This window comes from Saccopteryx bilineata, chromosome 7 (genome assembly GCF_036850765.1).
Source record: "Saccopteryx bilineata isolate mSacBil1 chromosome 7, mSacBil1_pri_phased_curated, whole genome shotgun sequence".
Classification (NCBI taxonomy): domain Eukaryota; kingdom Metazoa; phylum Chordata; class Mammalia; order Chiroptera; family Emballonuridae; genus Saccopteryx; species Saccopteryx bilineata.
This window is the reverse complement of record NC_089496.1, coordinates 35,209,018-35,222,689: the sequence shown is the minus strand read 5'-3', so window position 1 is coordinate 35,222,689 and position 13,672 is coordinate 35,209,018. Positions and strand designations below refer to the sequence as shown.

Genomic DNA, 13,672 nt, shown 5'->3' with positions numbered 1-13,672 from the left:
GAAAAATACACTAGTGCAATGAATTTATATATCTTTATTATGTCCATTTTAAAAATCATTATATATACAGATGATATATTATAGAATTGTATACCTGAAACTTATATGATTTTATTAACCAATGTCACTCCAATAAATTAAATTTAAAAATTTATAAACCATTATAGTTTTGATTAATTTATATCAGCTATTCATTTTTTAATATTTTATTTTTATCACTAAATATTTTGTAGCAAATCTAGATTCATGTTTTATATACTTTAGTTGCACAATTCTAAAAATCAGTTCCATTTTCTTATACAATGACAATGCATTATAACTCCCAGTAAACAGTATTTTTTTCATTTAATACTCTTGTTTATAATTAATTTCCCACATTGCTTATAAAATATCTCTTCTGTTTAGTTAGTTCAAATGAGTATTCAAACAAGATTTCCATACCACATTGGTTGTTACATATCTGAAATATCTCGTCATCTTAAGCAACTGCTTTTTCACCATATCACTGACTTGTTAACAAGTTCATGTCAGTGTTATGATCGTCCGTGGCTGGGTTTAGTCCCTTAAGGATCATTTAAATTATTCCATTATTATTCATATACCTCTAAATGGAAGTTAACACTAGCAGTGAGCAATTTCTTAAAATATCATAACAATGTATTGATTTTGTCATCGGTTGTCTCTAATATCTTCATTTGGCTACTCATTAAAGAAAAGTAAAATATCCTGTATCTGCTATGGTCAATGGAAGAAAGCATAATATAATTAAGATGAAAGGATTTCTCACATTGCCAAATATTAGTTACATAACATATCAACTGCCTGCTCTGTTTGTTTCTGACACCTACATGTTCCTATACTCTTTAGATTTTGCACACTCCAGAACAGTGGATTCTTACTGAGCAATATTGCAATGAAACATTACAAAGTTATATGCCAGATTTTGAAGTTTCTGTAATTGTAAAAGTTTTTTTAAAAGCTCCTTTATATATTTGACTTTGATTTGGCCTCTAGGATATAGTGGTAGATGATGTATGTACAAGTAAGAGACCAGATAGAATTCTCTTTTAATAAGCAGGATCACCATAACAGAATTGATAGCAGCTACAGTAGTAACTGGCTGCTGCATGGCTGGTTATTGGACGACACCAAACCCAGAATATGAATACAATACTGTATTTTTCTCCCTTATTCCTGCTCTGCTAACATAACTCACTAAAGACATCGTTTAAAGGTGAAAAATAAAAAGAGAAGTATGTCTTGGCAATAGCATCATATCACACTACTGTTTTAAATCCTCAGAACATATTACGTTAGATATACTTTTATTACTTCCATTTTAAAGATGGCAGAATGGAGTTGTTATGTTCTCAAGACCAGAGTAATTAATGGAGGATCCATGAACCAAAATGAGGCATTCCAGCTCTTAACCTCACAGTCAACTCTCAGAATAGAGTTATGAGTTTATTTTTGGTTCTATGTGAGCACCAAGTGATAGAAAAACTTTTTCTGGTTCTGAGGGCAACCCTGAAACTTGCAATACAGGCAGTCCCTGGGTTAGAAATAAGATAGGTTCTATAGTTTAAAAATGTTTAAGTATTTACATGCACAGACAGGTAAAAAGAAATACTATGTTAAGACAAACATCTGTCTAAGTTGCATTCAATAGGTAAATATACTTTTTCCAACATACATACAAATTCAACTTAAGAACAAACCTAGTTAGAACCTATCTCGTTCATAACCCGGGGACTGCCTATATATCTTAACCCAAGTGGGGTTATATTGAGTACTTATATATTACATAGACATTTAATAATAACTGTATATAAATAAGTATTCCTTTTGTTTTAAACAGGTCATTGATAACCTTGGTCCTTTGGAACTGATTCTTAATACTCCTAGCCACCATAGGGTTCATCATGGTAAGAAAACGGGATCTCTCTTTCTTTTTCATTGATTTGCAAATGATACTATTTTGCATCATTTCATCACAATTACCAAACATAGCACACACTATGCAAACAGGAATCCCTTCCTCCCTTGAATCTGGAGAGACCTCATCTTCAAATCAAGGACTAGAGACAAAACAACAAACAAACAAAATACCATAAAATTTTTTCATATCTGACATTGTATTTTTCTTTTATTTTTTAGCCTAAATCTCCTTAGTTGTAGTGAAAAAAAGTGTTAAACAGTGGAGTGGATATACACTTTATATCTTGAAGGCCACTCCTTGACCCCTAGCTGAGAGTAATTCCTATCTAGAGTCAGAGAGGGCTTGCTCACTCTTGAAAACTGTTGGGATTTGAGGAAAGCCTAATAAACAACACTTTGCTTTCCTGCTTAAATTCTGAGAGTTAACCTTACATACGCTGCTTTTGCCTGACAAAAAGAAAACCCCACGTAGCTGGTGCTTCAAGTTTAAAGATGCCAGCTTAAGAAATAATGTAATTTTTACATGTGTGCACCAGTAGACCTGGGCAAGAGTTTGCATATCTGCATTATTTGTAACAGGAGAGAAAGAGACCAAATTCACATGTTTATCAGTAGTAAAAGATCAACTGTAAGCCATTCACGTAATGGAGAACTATATCCCAGTGATAATACCCAAATTATTATGACAGGCAATGGCATGAGTACATCTCACAAACCTAATGTTGAGAGAAGGAAGTGGTAATAAAAGAATAAGTACTGTTGTTCTGTTTTTCTAAGTCCCAGAAATTAGCCAGCTCTGCAGGTCCCTTTCCCATGACCGGGAGCAGAGCAGAAGCCCAAGCTCCCCCAGGAAGAGGAGAGGACGAGGTCAGGCTGCACTTGTTCAATTTCCTCTTCCAAATGCAATAGTCATTCACCACCACGAGGGACTCATTAGTGAGGGGGTGGAGAGGCCAAGAGTGCTGTCCGCCTGGGTTCCCTATGTCCATCGAAAAGGAAACATAAAGAGAGGAGAAGAGCGAGTCCACACTGAAGAAGAAATAGTTGCGAGGTTTCTCTGTTTGACCCCAAAGCTCCTTCCCACACATATTGCTTTATATCAGCCACAGCACTATTAACATTTTAATATTAATTTTAAAGAGATCAGACAGTACTTTGTTTGGGGGCACAGGCTGTTCTGTGTATTATGACATGTTCTTCTTTATGTGCTAGACGCCAGTAATATCTATAACCTCGCAATTGTGACTACTGAAAGTGTCTTCAGACACTGCCATTGTCCGTCCCCTGAGGGGCAAAGTGCCCCCATCCAACTGAGAGCCACTTTTTACACCGTGTATGGCTCCTGGTTGTGCATGTGTGTACCCAGACCACTTCTTTTTTCCTGGGGGAGATTGTTTCTGGCACCTTCACATTCAAATGTACATTTGCATGTAGGGACAGTGTGTAAAGAAATGAGGACACATGAAGATAGTGAGTATGGCCTGACCTGTGGTGGCGCAGTGGATAAAGCGTCGACCTGGAAATGCTGAGGTCGCTGGTTCGAAACCCTGGGCTTGCCTGGTCAAGGCACATATGGGAGTTGATGCTTCCAGCTCCTCCCCACGTTCTCTCTCTGTCTCTCTCACCTCTCTCTCTCCCTCTCTCCCTTTCTCTCCTCTCTAAAATGAATAAATAAAATTAAAAAAAAAACTATTAAAAAGATAGTGAGTATGTTAGAGTGGTGGTTTGTTGGGTTAATATCCTTTATTCTTATTTACAATCATGGGCTATGATTATATCTTTTATTATTATTAAAGAAATATGCACAGCTACATAAATTATCATTTGAAAACTTTGGAAGGGAAAATATCATATAAGGAAATTTAATAATTGAGAGTAATTTGATTTTCACTAATGTATTTTATAATTTAAAAAAATAGTAATATTTCACCTTAAGTCAAAAATTCTCTTCCTACAAAAGATGCAGAGAAAACAAGGAGACATAACTCACTTAACAATTCAAAAAGAACAAACAAATACAAATTACATATATTATCTCTTAGTGCCATTTTTTTCTGGGCCATTTACTGTTAAATGTTACTTTTGATAGTGAGCACTTTTAAAAAATACTCTGGGATAATTCCTAATAGTTTAAAGAAAATCTTTGCTCTTTTTAGTAAAATTAATTGAAAAATACAATAAACACTCACTTTACTAGCTAATAAAGGCTAGTATTATCAGTGAAAAGACATTTAGGGGAATCATTCTGTTACATAAGTCTTAATTTTGTAAATGGGTTCTAAAATAAAAGGTAAGGTATTCCAAGAAGTATAACTTTATTCTTTAAAAATATTTTTAATATTTTTCTCATAGGCAGAAACCGTTATTGCATAGACAAGAATTATGCTGGCACACTTATTATATGGGATAGAATTTTTGGTAAGTAAAACATACCAGAATTTTAAAAAATTAATTAGCTCTTTCACTCTCAGAAAGGCAAAGGTCATAATCTTAATGTTTGTCTTCCAGGAACATTCGAGGCAGAGAATAAAAAAGTTGTATATGGTCTGACACATCCCATTAATACATTTGATCCATTCAAGGTGCAGGTAATATACTTAGTTTTATTCTTTCTGAATTAATTATATTCTATTATAAACTCATCTTTAAAAGGAAATACAGTTTTAAAAGGTGGTAGTGCATTATACAACCCTGGGAAATTTTTCTTTAGTTTAAAAAGAATTTGAAAATAACTCTGGTGCTTAAAGAAAGGTTTGAATCAAACTGGGCAGAACACATTAGAAAACAATTAATAAAATGTTTTAAATGTATCTACTACCTAGAGTTTAAAAATGGGTCTTTATTGAACATATTCTTTCTTAGAATAGGCCTGAGATATATTCATGCATTCAGAAAGAGCAGTAGAAACATGTATAATTAAGGCTGATCCCACAGTAAGAAAAATATTTGCTTCAAGTCTGCACGACTCTGGTTAGAAATTCGGTGTGGGGCCTCTGCCCGCTCTTGGACGTACATGTCAGGAGCTATTACAGGTTGGTTAGGTCTGCACATTCCCTCACCTGCGAAGAGGGGTTGTGCTGGACCGGTTTTCTGTTAGACATGTGGGATTGGTTGTTCACTGGGCTCAACGGTTGGCACTAGAGAAATTAGGAATGTCTGTGAAGCTCTGATCCCTCAGCGGCAGACCACCTCAAACACTCCTGTGGGTGGGGACTAATAAATCAGAAAAAGATAAGAACGCTTGAAATACTGAGAAGGTCCGTCAGCGACAGCTCGGCCCGGGGCACTGGCTTTCCAGAATTCAGGGAGCGAGAAAATTATAGGTTCATGTGGGTCTGCTTTTCATACCTACTGCTTCAAGTTTTTAAGAAAGTTAAAATAAAATAAATTGATATGTATTGAGCTTTTACTATGTGCAGTACATTGCTAATAGCTCAGCACAAATATTTAATGTAATTATTACTTAAAACTTTGAAGGTAGTAGCTCTTTTTAGCCCCCCACCCCTTTGTGTGTGTGGATGAAACTGAGGTTCCCAGGGTTTAAATAATTCTCCCAACTACACACAACTGCCAAGTGCAAACTTAGCAAAGATGGTTTCCAGGCCAAGCCCAAAACTTGCTTAACTCAATTTAAATTGTACTCTCTCCTGAATCTTCATAAAAAAAGGCCACCATTAATTGCCTTTTTCAAGAGAAAGGCATTTTTCTCTCACACTTCAAAAGAAAAAAATGGACAGTTTTCTTTTCCTCAACTACAGAGTATTTCTCTCTCTCTCTCTCTCTCTCTCATTTTCTTTGTGTCTCTCTTTCTCTGTCTATCTCTCCCCTTCTCTTTCTTGACACTAAGAACATATCTCTTAGGAGACTACTAAAAAATATTCAGGGTATTTTCTTGATTGATAATAGGCTTTACAGAATTACAATCAATTTAGAAATAGCATATTAAGAGCTGCTTCTTCAGTGGGTGTAGTCTCGTCTGTGTCATGTGGAGATTAAAAATGGAACAGATCAGTTGGTCTGTGTGACAGAGCCTTACAAACTAAAGGGGCCTGTGAATCATGGGAGAATCTTTGCAAAGTGCAGTTCTGTTCCGCCGGCCTGAGGTCTGTCCAAGACTGTGTTTCTGACGAGCTCCCAGGTGATGTCTGCGCTGCTGGTTCATGGCTGAACTTTTATCTAGAAAGGTTGTGGAGAATCGTACACTCCTGCTGTGGAGACAGAATAAGAGGTTGAAAACTGTGCAGCATGAGCGGAAGATCTGCACTTTGCGAATTTGATTGCAATTCTGTAAAGCCTGGGCGATTCAAACCTGATGCAAATTGAGCAGCAGCTCATGAATACTTGTGACTGTCTGCATATTGTCTCTCTGCAAACCCCAATCATCCACTTGACAGTTGTGAGTAGCTGGGAGAATTATTTAAACCTTGGGAACCTCAGTTGCATCCACACACACAGAAAAAGGGGGGGGGGCTAAAAAGAGCTACTACCTTCAAAGTTTTAAGTAATAATTACATTAAATATTTGTATTGAGCTATTAGCAATGTACTACACATAGTAAAAGCTCAATACATATCAATTTATTTTAACTTTCTTAAAAACTTGAATATTTTCTTTACTGTAGTAATTGTCACAATTCTGACTAGGGTTTTGTCTCCTACATGCTCATTCATGTTGTCGGAAATGTCAGATCAGCCAGTTGTGATAATTAGGAGTTCCAGAGCCTATGAAAACTGATGCTTACTTCTTACTTTCAGTATATTCCTTTATACTCAGCTAAATCTCTTATCTTTCCCTCAGAAGCATAAAAGACAACTTGGGATTTATTTTCCTTATTATTTGACATATACAATTCATTTTACTCTCCTTTGGGGACCAAGAGTTTTAGGTCATTATATAGCAAATAAATGAGAAAGTACTCCTGATTTTAAAATGTTACTATGTATTTCTCATGGTTGTGTCTAGAATGGTAGCCATAAAATTGTAGTCAGTTTTCAAAATAACATAACAGATAGATATATTAATATATGTTATAACATCTAAACACCTCAACTTTCTGTATTATTATTATTACTTCAAAACTCTAGCATAAGTTCCCATTTAACATTTTTATTTTTCTCAAAACTTGCTCCACTAATGTAGTTGCATATTAACATTAATCAGATTATACATTACCTATCAATTAAAAACACATAAATTGGCCTGACCTGTGGTGGCGCAGTGGATAAAGCGTCGACCTGGAAATGCTGAGGTCGCCAGTTCGAAACCCTGAGCTTGCCTGGTCAAGGCACATATGGGAGTTGATGCTTCCAGCTCCTCCCCACCTCTCTCGCTCTCCTCTCTCTCTCTCTCTCCCTTTCTCCTCTTTAAAAAAAAAATGAATAAAAAATAAACAAATCTTTAAAACAAAACAAAACAAAACACATAAATTACATTAAACAATAATATAAAACACATGATTACTATATTAAATCTTTTTAAGAGGATTTTTTTATTTTAAATAAACTATCTTTTATTCTTCTAGTTCCACCATTTAGTTTACATGTGGACAACATTCTGGGCCACACCTGGATTCTTCAATAAGTTTTCTGTCATATTTAAAGGACCAGGATGGGGTCCAGGTAAACCAAGACTCGGACTGAATGAAGAAATCCCAGAGGTAAGTAGAGTTCATGGATTTGGTGGTGGTGAAATTAGTGTCATAACGTCAGGGCTACCGCCAGCCTGTATACATGCTGAGTACATGCAAATCTGAAAAATAAAGAGGTTCCTTTAGGTGATGCAGCCTTGTAGTATATAACTTAATGAGTGGACACCACCTGGGGCCAATAAGAGGGTTGCCTTTGCCCAGGCATATATTGGGTCTTACCCGGGAGCATGGATTAGCGTACAGAGCAGCAGAGGCCGGTTTTGAGATGCACCCAAACCCACAGACAGGAGACTTTGTGTAGTGCCGAAACTCATGTGGCTCCCTGACAGAATCCTAAACCACCAGAGACAGAGGAAGTCTTAAAGATGATTTGGTCTAGCCTTTATTTTGTTCATGAAAACCTGAGGTCTCCAGAATGGAAAGTCTGAAGTCACACCATGATGATGTCATTATGAAATTAGTGTCATAGCATTACATGCAGAAACCCCATTTTAAAACAAAAGCAATATTTAGGGATTTACAATGCTAGAAATCAACTAAAATATTCAGTATGATTCTGAAATTCCTTTTATAGACATGGAAAAAGAATTTTTCCAATCATTCAGGATATATAATATTGTTGTTCTTTATCAAAATAACTGTCATTAATAGTAATATGGAATCAACAGTAATAGTAAACTGTTGATATCAAAGATAACTATGAGTATAAAATTTAGCCAATATTTCAAGGAAATAAAATAATATATTTTATATGGGTATTATTTTCATTTCCCAAAAATCCTAATCTAAATAAAAATGTTTCCTCATCTAGCCTGACCAGGCGGTGGCGCAGTGGATAGAGTGTGGACTGGGACACGGAGGACCCAGGTTTGAAAACCTAAGGTCTCCAGCTTGAGCGCAGGCTCATCTGGTTTGAGCAAAACTCACTGGTTTAAGCCCAAGGTCGCTGGCTTGAGCAAGGGGTCACTTGGTCTGCTGTAGCCCCCTGGTCAAGGCACATATGAGAAAGCAATCAATGAACAACTAAGGTGCTACAAAAAAAAGAATTGATGCTTCTCATCTCTCTCCCTTCCTGTCTGTCTGTCCTTATCTGTCCCTCTCTCTGTCTGTCTCTGTCCCTGTCTCAAAAATAAAAAAGTTTTCTCATCTACTGATGAAAGCATATATTTTCAAAGTAAGTTATGTAATAAGAGCTAACTGGATATAGGTAAAAATATTTTACTTATTTCAGCTGCAAAGAGTCTAGTTAACTGTGGTCTATTGATTATTTTTCTTTATTCAATAGATAACCTAAAGTGACTATTTTACAGTCATAGTTTCTAAAATCTGCATTAAGAAATAGAATTGTAGTGTTTCTAGGAAACTCTGTACTTGAAAAAGTTGTTACTAATACTTTGAGGCATAATTATTTCCAATACCGAAAGTTACCTTCCATTTTCTCTTTTGCTATACTTTCCCGTATGGGGTGTGGCAAAAGTAGGTTTACAGTTAGGAGTACACAAAGCACAGGGTTTATTCTTACATTATAATTTACTAATTATTGTGTTATTTTCCATACAAATAACTGTAAACCTATTTTTGCCCCACCTTGTATATTATTCATGGACATATTTTTCTATTTATATTTTCATATTCCTTTTGGTTATGTTTATCATCTGTATATATTGCTGAATCAATTCTTAGTTTGCTCTATGTAAGGCAGACTATATCTGAATCATAATGCTTCTGAAATGAAAAACAAGTCTCATAACTTTTATATATTTTTTTCTATGCAGAAAATGAATGTTAGAATTATTTTGGAAAAAGAGAGCAACACTTTTCATTTCCTTTGCATATCTTCATTAAGTGTGAATTTCAAAGAGAGGAATAAGCCAGGGAACAATATAAATGAAAGGCTTTTTTTCTTGTCTTTCTAGGTTACAGGGAAAGAAGTTCCCTACTCATCATCGGCCTCTTACCTGTTAAAGATCTATGCAGTTGTGCAGTTTGCTCTGATGCTCACATTTTATGAAGAGACCTTTGCAGATAAAGCTGTAAGTGTTGTCCATTTTAAATAGTGCCCCAAATTATGTTATTTTGCTTGATAAAATACCTCATATTAAAACAGGTAAATTAATTATTCTAGATTAATGAATATAAATTATATCCAAAGTGGTTCAGTATGGAATTCCACCAAATGGCATACTCTTGAGCTAGATGATAAATAGTAAATAATTTGCCACAGACAAATTTCTCAAACATTTCAAAAAAAGTACTTTAGAAGCTAAAATTAATAATTGGGAAATTATATTTTATATTAATTTTAATATACATTCAGTTAAAGAATACTTTGATACTTTGACTTTAAACATTTTTTCAATGTAGAGCTGACTTTATTGATTTCATAATAACCAGAGCACTGGACCAAGGTTTAGAATCTGAATTCTGATTTAAGCATAAAACCTGGAGAGGGCTTTGTTTGTTTGTTCATTTGTTTTTGCCACACAAGAATATTTTCACTGCCTACATTTTCGAGAAAACAAAAATAATGATGCATGTAAAAATGTGCAATCCATGGAAAAAAGATAAAAACAGAGGTATTTTTAAATATGTGTTTTGTTTTCTAGCTTTATTTACATTATTTTTTCCAAAAATGATTTACAATAGTTCAAAGCGGTATATAACTTGCAGTAAGACTGATAGCTGGGAAGGAGGTGAAATTGAATATTGAATCACAGAAAAATAAAAAATCAGTTTCTTTGACTTTGTTACCAAGAAAATACGTACCTCATAAAAGAACCTCACTAAATCGGGAATTTGATGGCTCACATAGTAGCTCTGTTTCAATAATAGATATGGTCTAAAGGAATGGAGGGGATTCTATTTCTTATATTATAGGGGTTTAGATATTTGTATTTTTTAAAGTGTACGGAGCACTTGGAATTGTGAAAAATTTTTACTTTAGAAAGCCTCTTTAAATGCATTGCACAGAGCTGCTTGCAAAAAATTGAGGTGTTCCTTCAGGTTAGAAGTGTTGAGAAAATGTGAGTCCAAAGAGGAAACAGCTGTCCCAGGCATTGAGCAGTCTCTGTTGGTTGAGACCTTAGGGGACCAGACAAAGCCAAAAACCTGCATAGGTGAGAATTCAGAGAAGAACTTCAAGCAAAGCAACTGAAACAAACAAATTCATTAATGGGATGAGAATGAAAAGCAGTAATGGAAAAGAAATTTGGCTATTAGTGAACTCGGCTTTGAGGAGGCAGAATTAAAAAAAAAAAAGTCTTTCCTGAGAATTTTTAACTACAAACCAATTCTTTCTCAGCTATGAATCAAGGATTTGCACTAACCATTGACTTATAAGCCTATAGCTAAGAACATAGTTGAAAAGACCTATGTTCAAATCATGCTTAGAGCAATTCATTAAATTCAAGTCTCAGCATATTCCTTTAGATATTCTCAATTACTATACACTTGGAGATAAAAAAGCACAGAAACAAACTACAAAAATAGCCAATACAACAAAGCATAACAAAAATACAAAACAACAGAACTAAACCCTCTGAAACAATATATTTTGGAAATGAGATTAAAATACAAATTAAGTAAGTTTAGTATGTTTAAAGAAGTAAATAATGAAGAAATTAAAAAGTTTAAAAAAGTCAAGAAACACGATACAATAAAAATGATGAGGCACATTTAGAATGAATCAAATTAAAGTTCTAGAACACAAAAATATGGTAGGCATGAGGCGATCAATGGCTTAAATATCAGTTTAAAGAGAATTAGTGCATTAAAAAACAGAGAAAGAATCTTTCCATTATACAGTTTTAAAAGACAATGAGATCAAAATATATGACAGAAGTTATCTTAGATATAAAGAATACTATGAAAAACTCCTAAAAAATATAAGAATCCAGGAAATGTAAAGGAATATAAATGTGACTAGTGAGCAGTGAATGCAGGCTGGAAAAACTATCTTTTTCAAAGAGTAAGTCTCTGCTGTTGAAAATATCAGTCTATCCAGGAAAACTCTACAAGTAATAGAAATTTATTCATAATATATACAGTAAATAAGTTTTACTTGGGTTATTTTTAATAATTTTAATATAGCAACCCTATGAAATTATTAAAGAAAGAGATCTACTTGAAGTAGGTTACTGGGTGTGTGAGGTAGGACTTTTTGGTTGTATGTGACAGAAATTCAACCCAGAGTAAATTTATTAACTCATAGAGCTGAAGAGTCTGGAATTTTTCTTCTTCGGGTAACACTGTATGCAGTGAGTCAAATAATAATGTCAGAAATCTTCTCATTCTTTTTCTACCACTGTTGTTCCCAATTTTCCTACAGTATTTCTGCCTTCGTGGTAGCTCTTGCTTTAAGTACTGGCTCACAAAAATACTCCAGAAATGTTGAAATGATAAATAGAAAAAGGGAAATAGATTTGAGTAGGCAAAAATAAATGTTAGATCTACATAAATCATTATCACTCACAAATGAGTGGTTTGAACTTGTTTTTTAAAAATATGTTTTAAACACTATAGAATGCATCCATATAAACCTTCCTGCAGTATATCAGAAAAGTTTTGAGAATACAATGGTGGGAAATACATTGGCTTTTTCACATATGTATTTGTTACAATTAATGAAACCAGTTCCACATTGTAGCTGCTTCATTTGCCTTTAGCTTCAAAAGAGACAAAGTTTGAACCCAAGAATTTATTTCAGGAGCAAAGCTTTCTTAACAGCAGTAAGAATTACATCACTCTCAGCAATGCACATGCAGAAATCAAACTATCCTAATGTTTAGAATTATTAATTGCCTAAGTTAAGGCCTCATTATAATCTCTTCAAGTATTGTATAATTATTTCATCACAGATCACTTTGTTAAGTTACTTTGTTATCTTAATTCGTTCACCTATTATGACTAAAATATATGTGCATTATAGCATTCAGATAGTTGAAGACTAGCAAGATCATCTGCATCTAATACTGGAGTGGGCAAAATTAAGTCTACAATAGCAAGTGTGCAAAGCAGTTTGTTCTTGTATTATTTATTTTAATTATTGTATTATTTTTATTATTATTAAACTACTATTGCCCACCCCTGTATCTAATGCTCAATTACCCGAGCAGTGTTGAATACAGTTTGCATTATTGAATTTTTCAGTTGTACTTAATTAAATCCTAAAATATAATACATTAATTTATAGGAAAAAATGGAAATTTACTCATTTTGACTTTGAAATAGAGACCCTTAACATTAGGTTCACCGAGAGATTTGAATGTCTCAGCAAGTGTGAGTGCTTACTGAATAAAAATGTAGCCAGACGTACATATATTAAAATATGTAATGTATAGCATGATTTTCACAGGATTTTCCAACTGCAGCAAAACCTATATGAGAAACTCATGTCGCTATATTGACAAAGAGAGATATCCAGTGTTGAAATCCTTTTCAAACTCGAGTTGGAGACAGCTTCGTTTCTGACACAAATAAATTTTGAAAAGGTGCATTTGCTTGTTTCCCACACATGTTTTTCTCTGCTAAAAACATGCTGTGCACTAGGGGGAAAAGAAAAGATTGCTTATTTGCAAAATCCTATAGTGCCCTTTCTCGTCTCAGGGATGTTTGAAAGCATATGAAGACGTTAAAATCCAACAGCAATATTTTTTCCCAGATTCGCTGTAGCCAATAATCACATAGAAAAGCTGTGGCTGACTTGTAATTGCGGCCCCTGCTGTGGCCCCATAGCCTTTTCTGTTTATGCATGTACCAGAGTAGATAAACACTCACTTGTTTTATGTGTGAGAGTTTTGTATAACTAACTTTGGGAGTCATAAAAGCAATATGATGGCCACCACAAAGGTGTAAAAGGCACATTCTTTTCTTTCTGAAACATGTAATGCATATATTTAAATATATAATGTTTGGTTTAGTGATATGACCCACAGACTCTTATGTTGATTTTGGTTTAGTAATGCTTGGAAAATCAATTCCGTAGCTGCCAGGGTCCACTTCATGGGGTGATACCATGAATACGCATTTGAAATGAAAATACATTTCCAAAGTAAAATTGCGAAGGCAATGCTATCCCTTTAAATAACA

General features: G+C 34.4%; 1 protein-coding gene across 1 annotated transcript in view; it reads left to right on the top strand.

Moving 5' to 3' along the window:
- Positions 1-13,672, top strand: part of AGMO (alkylglycerol monooxygenase) — a 319,390-nt gene that overhangs the window by 147,444 nt on the left and 158,274 nt on the right. The window contains exons 6-10 of the mRNA XM_066239850.1: positions 1,859-1,925; positions 4,291-4,356; positions 4,447-4,526; positions 7,460-7,594; positions 9,502-9,618. Of these exons, the coding sequence (XP_066095947.1) occupies positions 1,859-1,925; positions 4,291-4,356; positions 4,447-4,526; positions 7,460-7,594; positions 9,502-9,618 (465 nt within the window). The remainder of the gene's footprint in view (positions 1-1,858; positions 1,926-4,290; positions 4,357-4,446; positions 4,527-7,459; positions 7,595-9,501; positions 9,619-13,672) is intronic.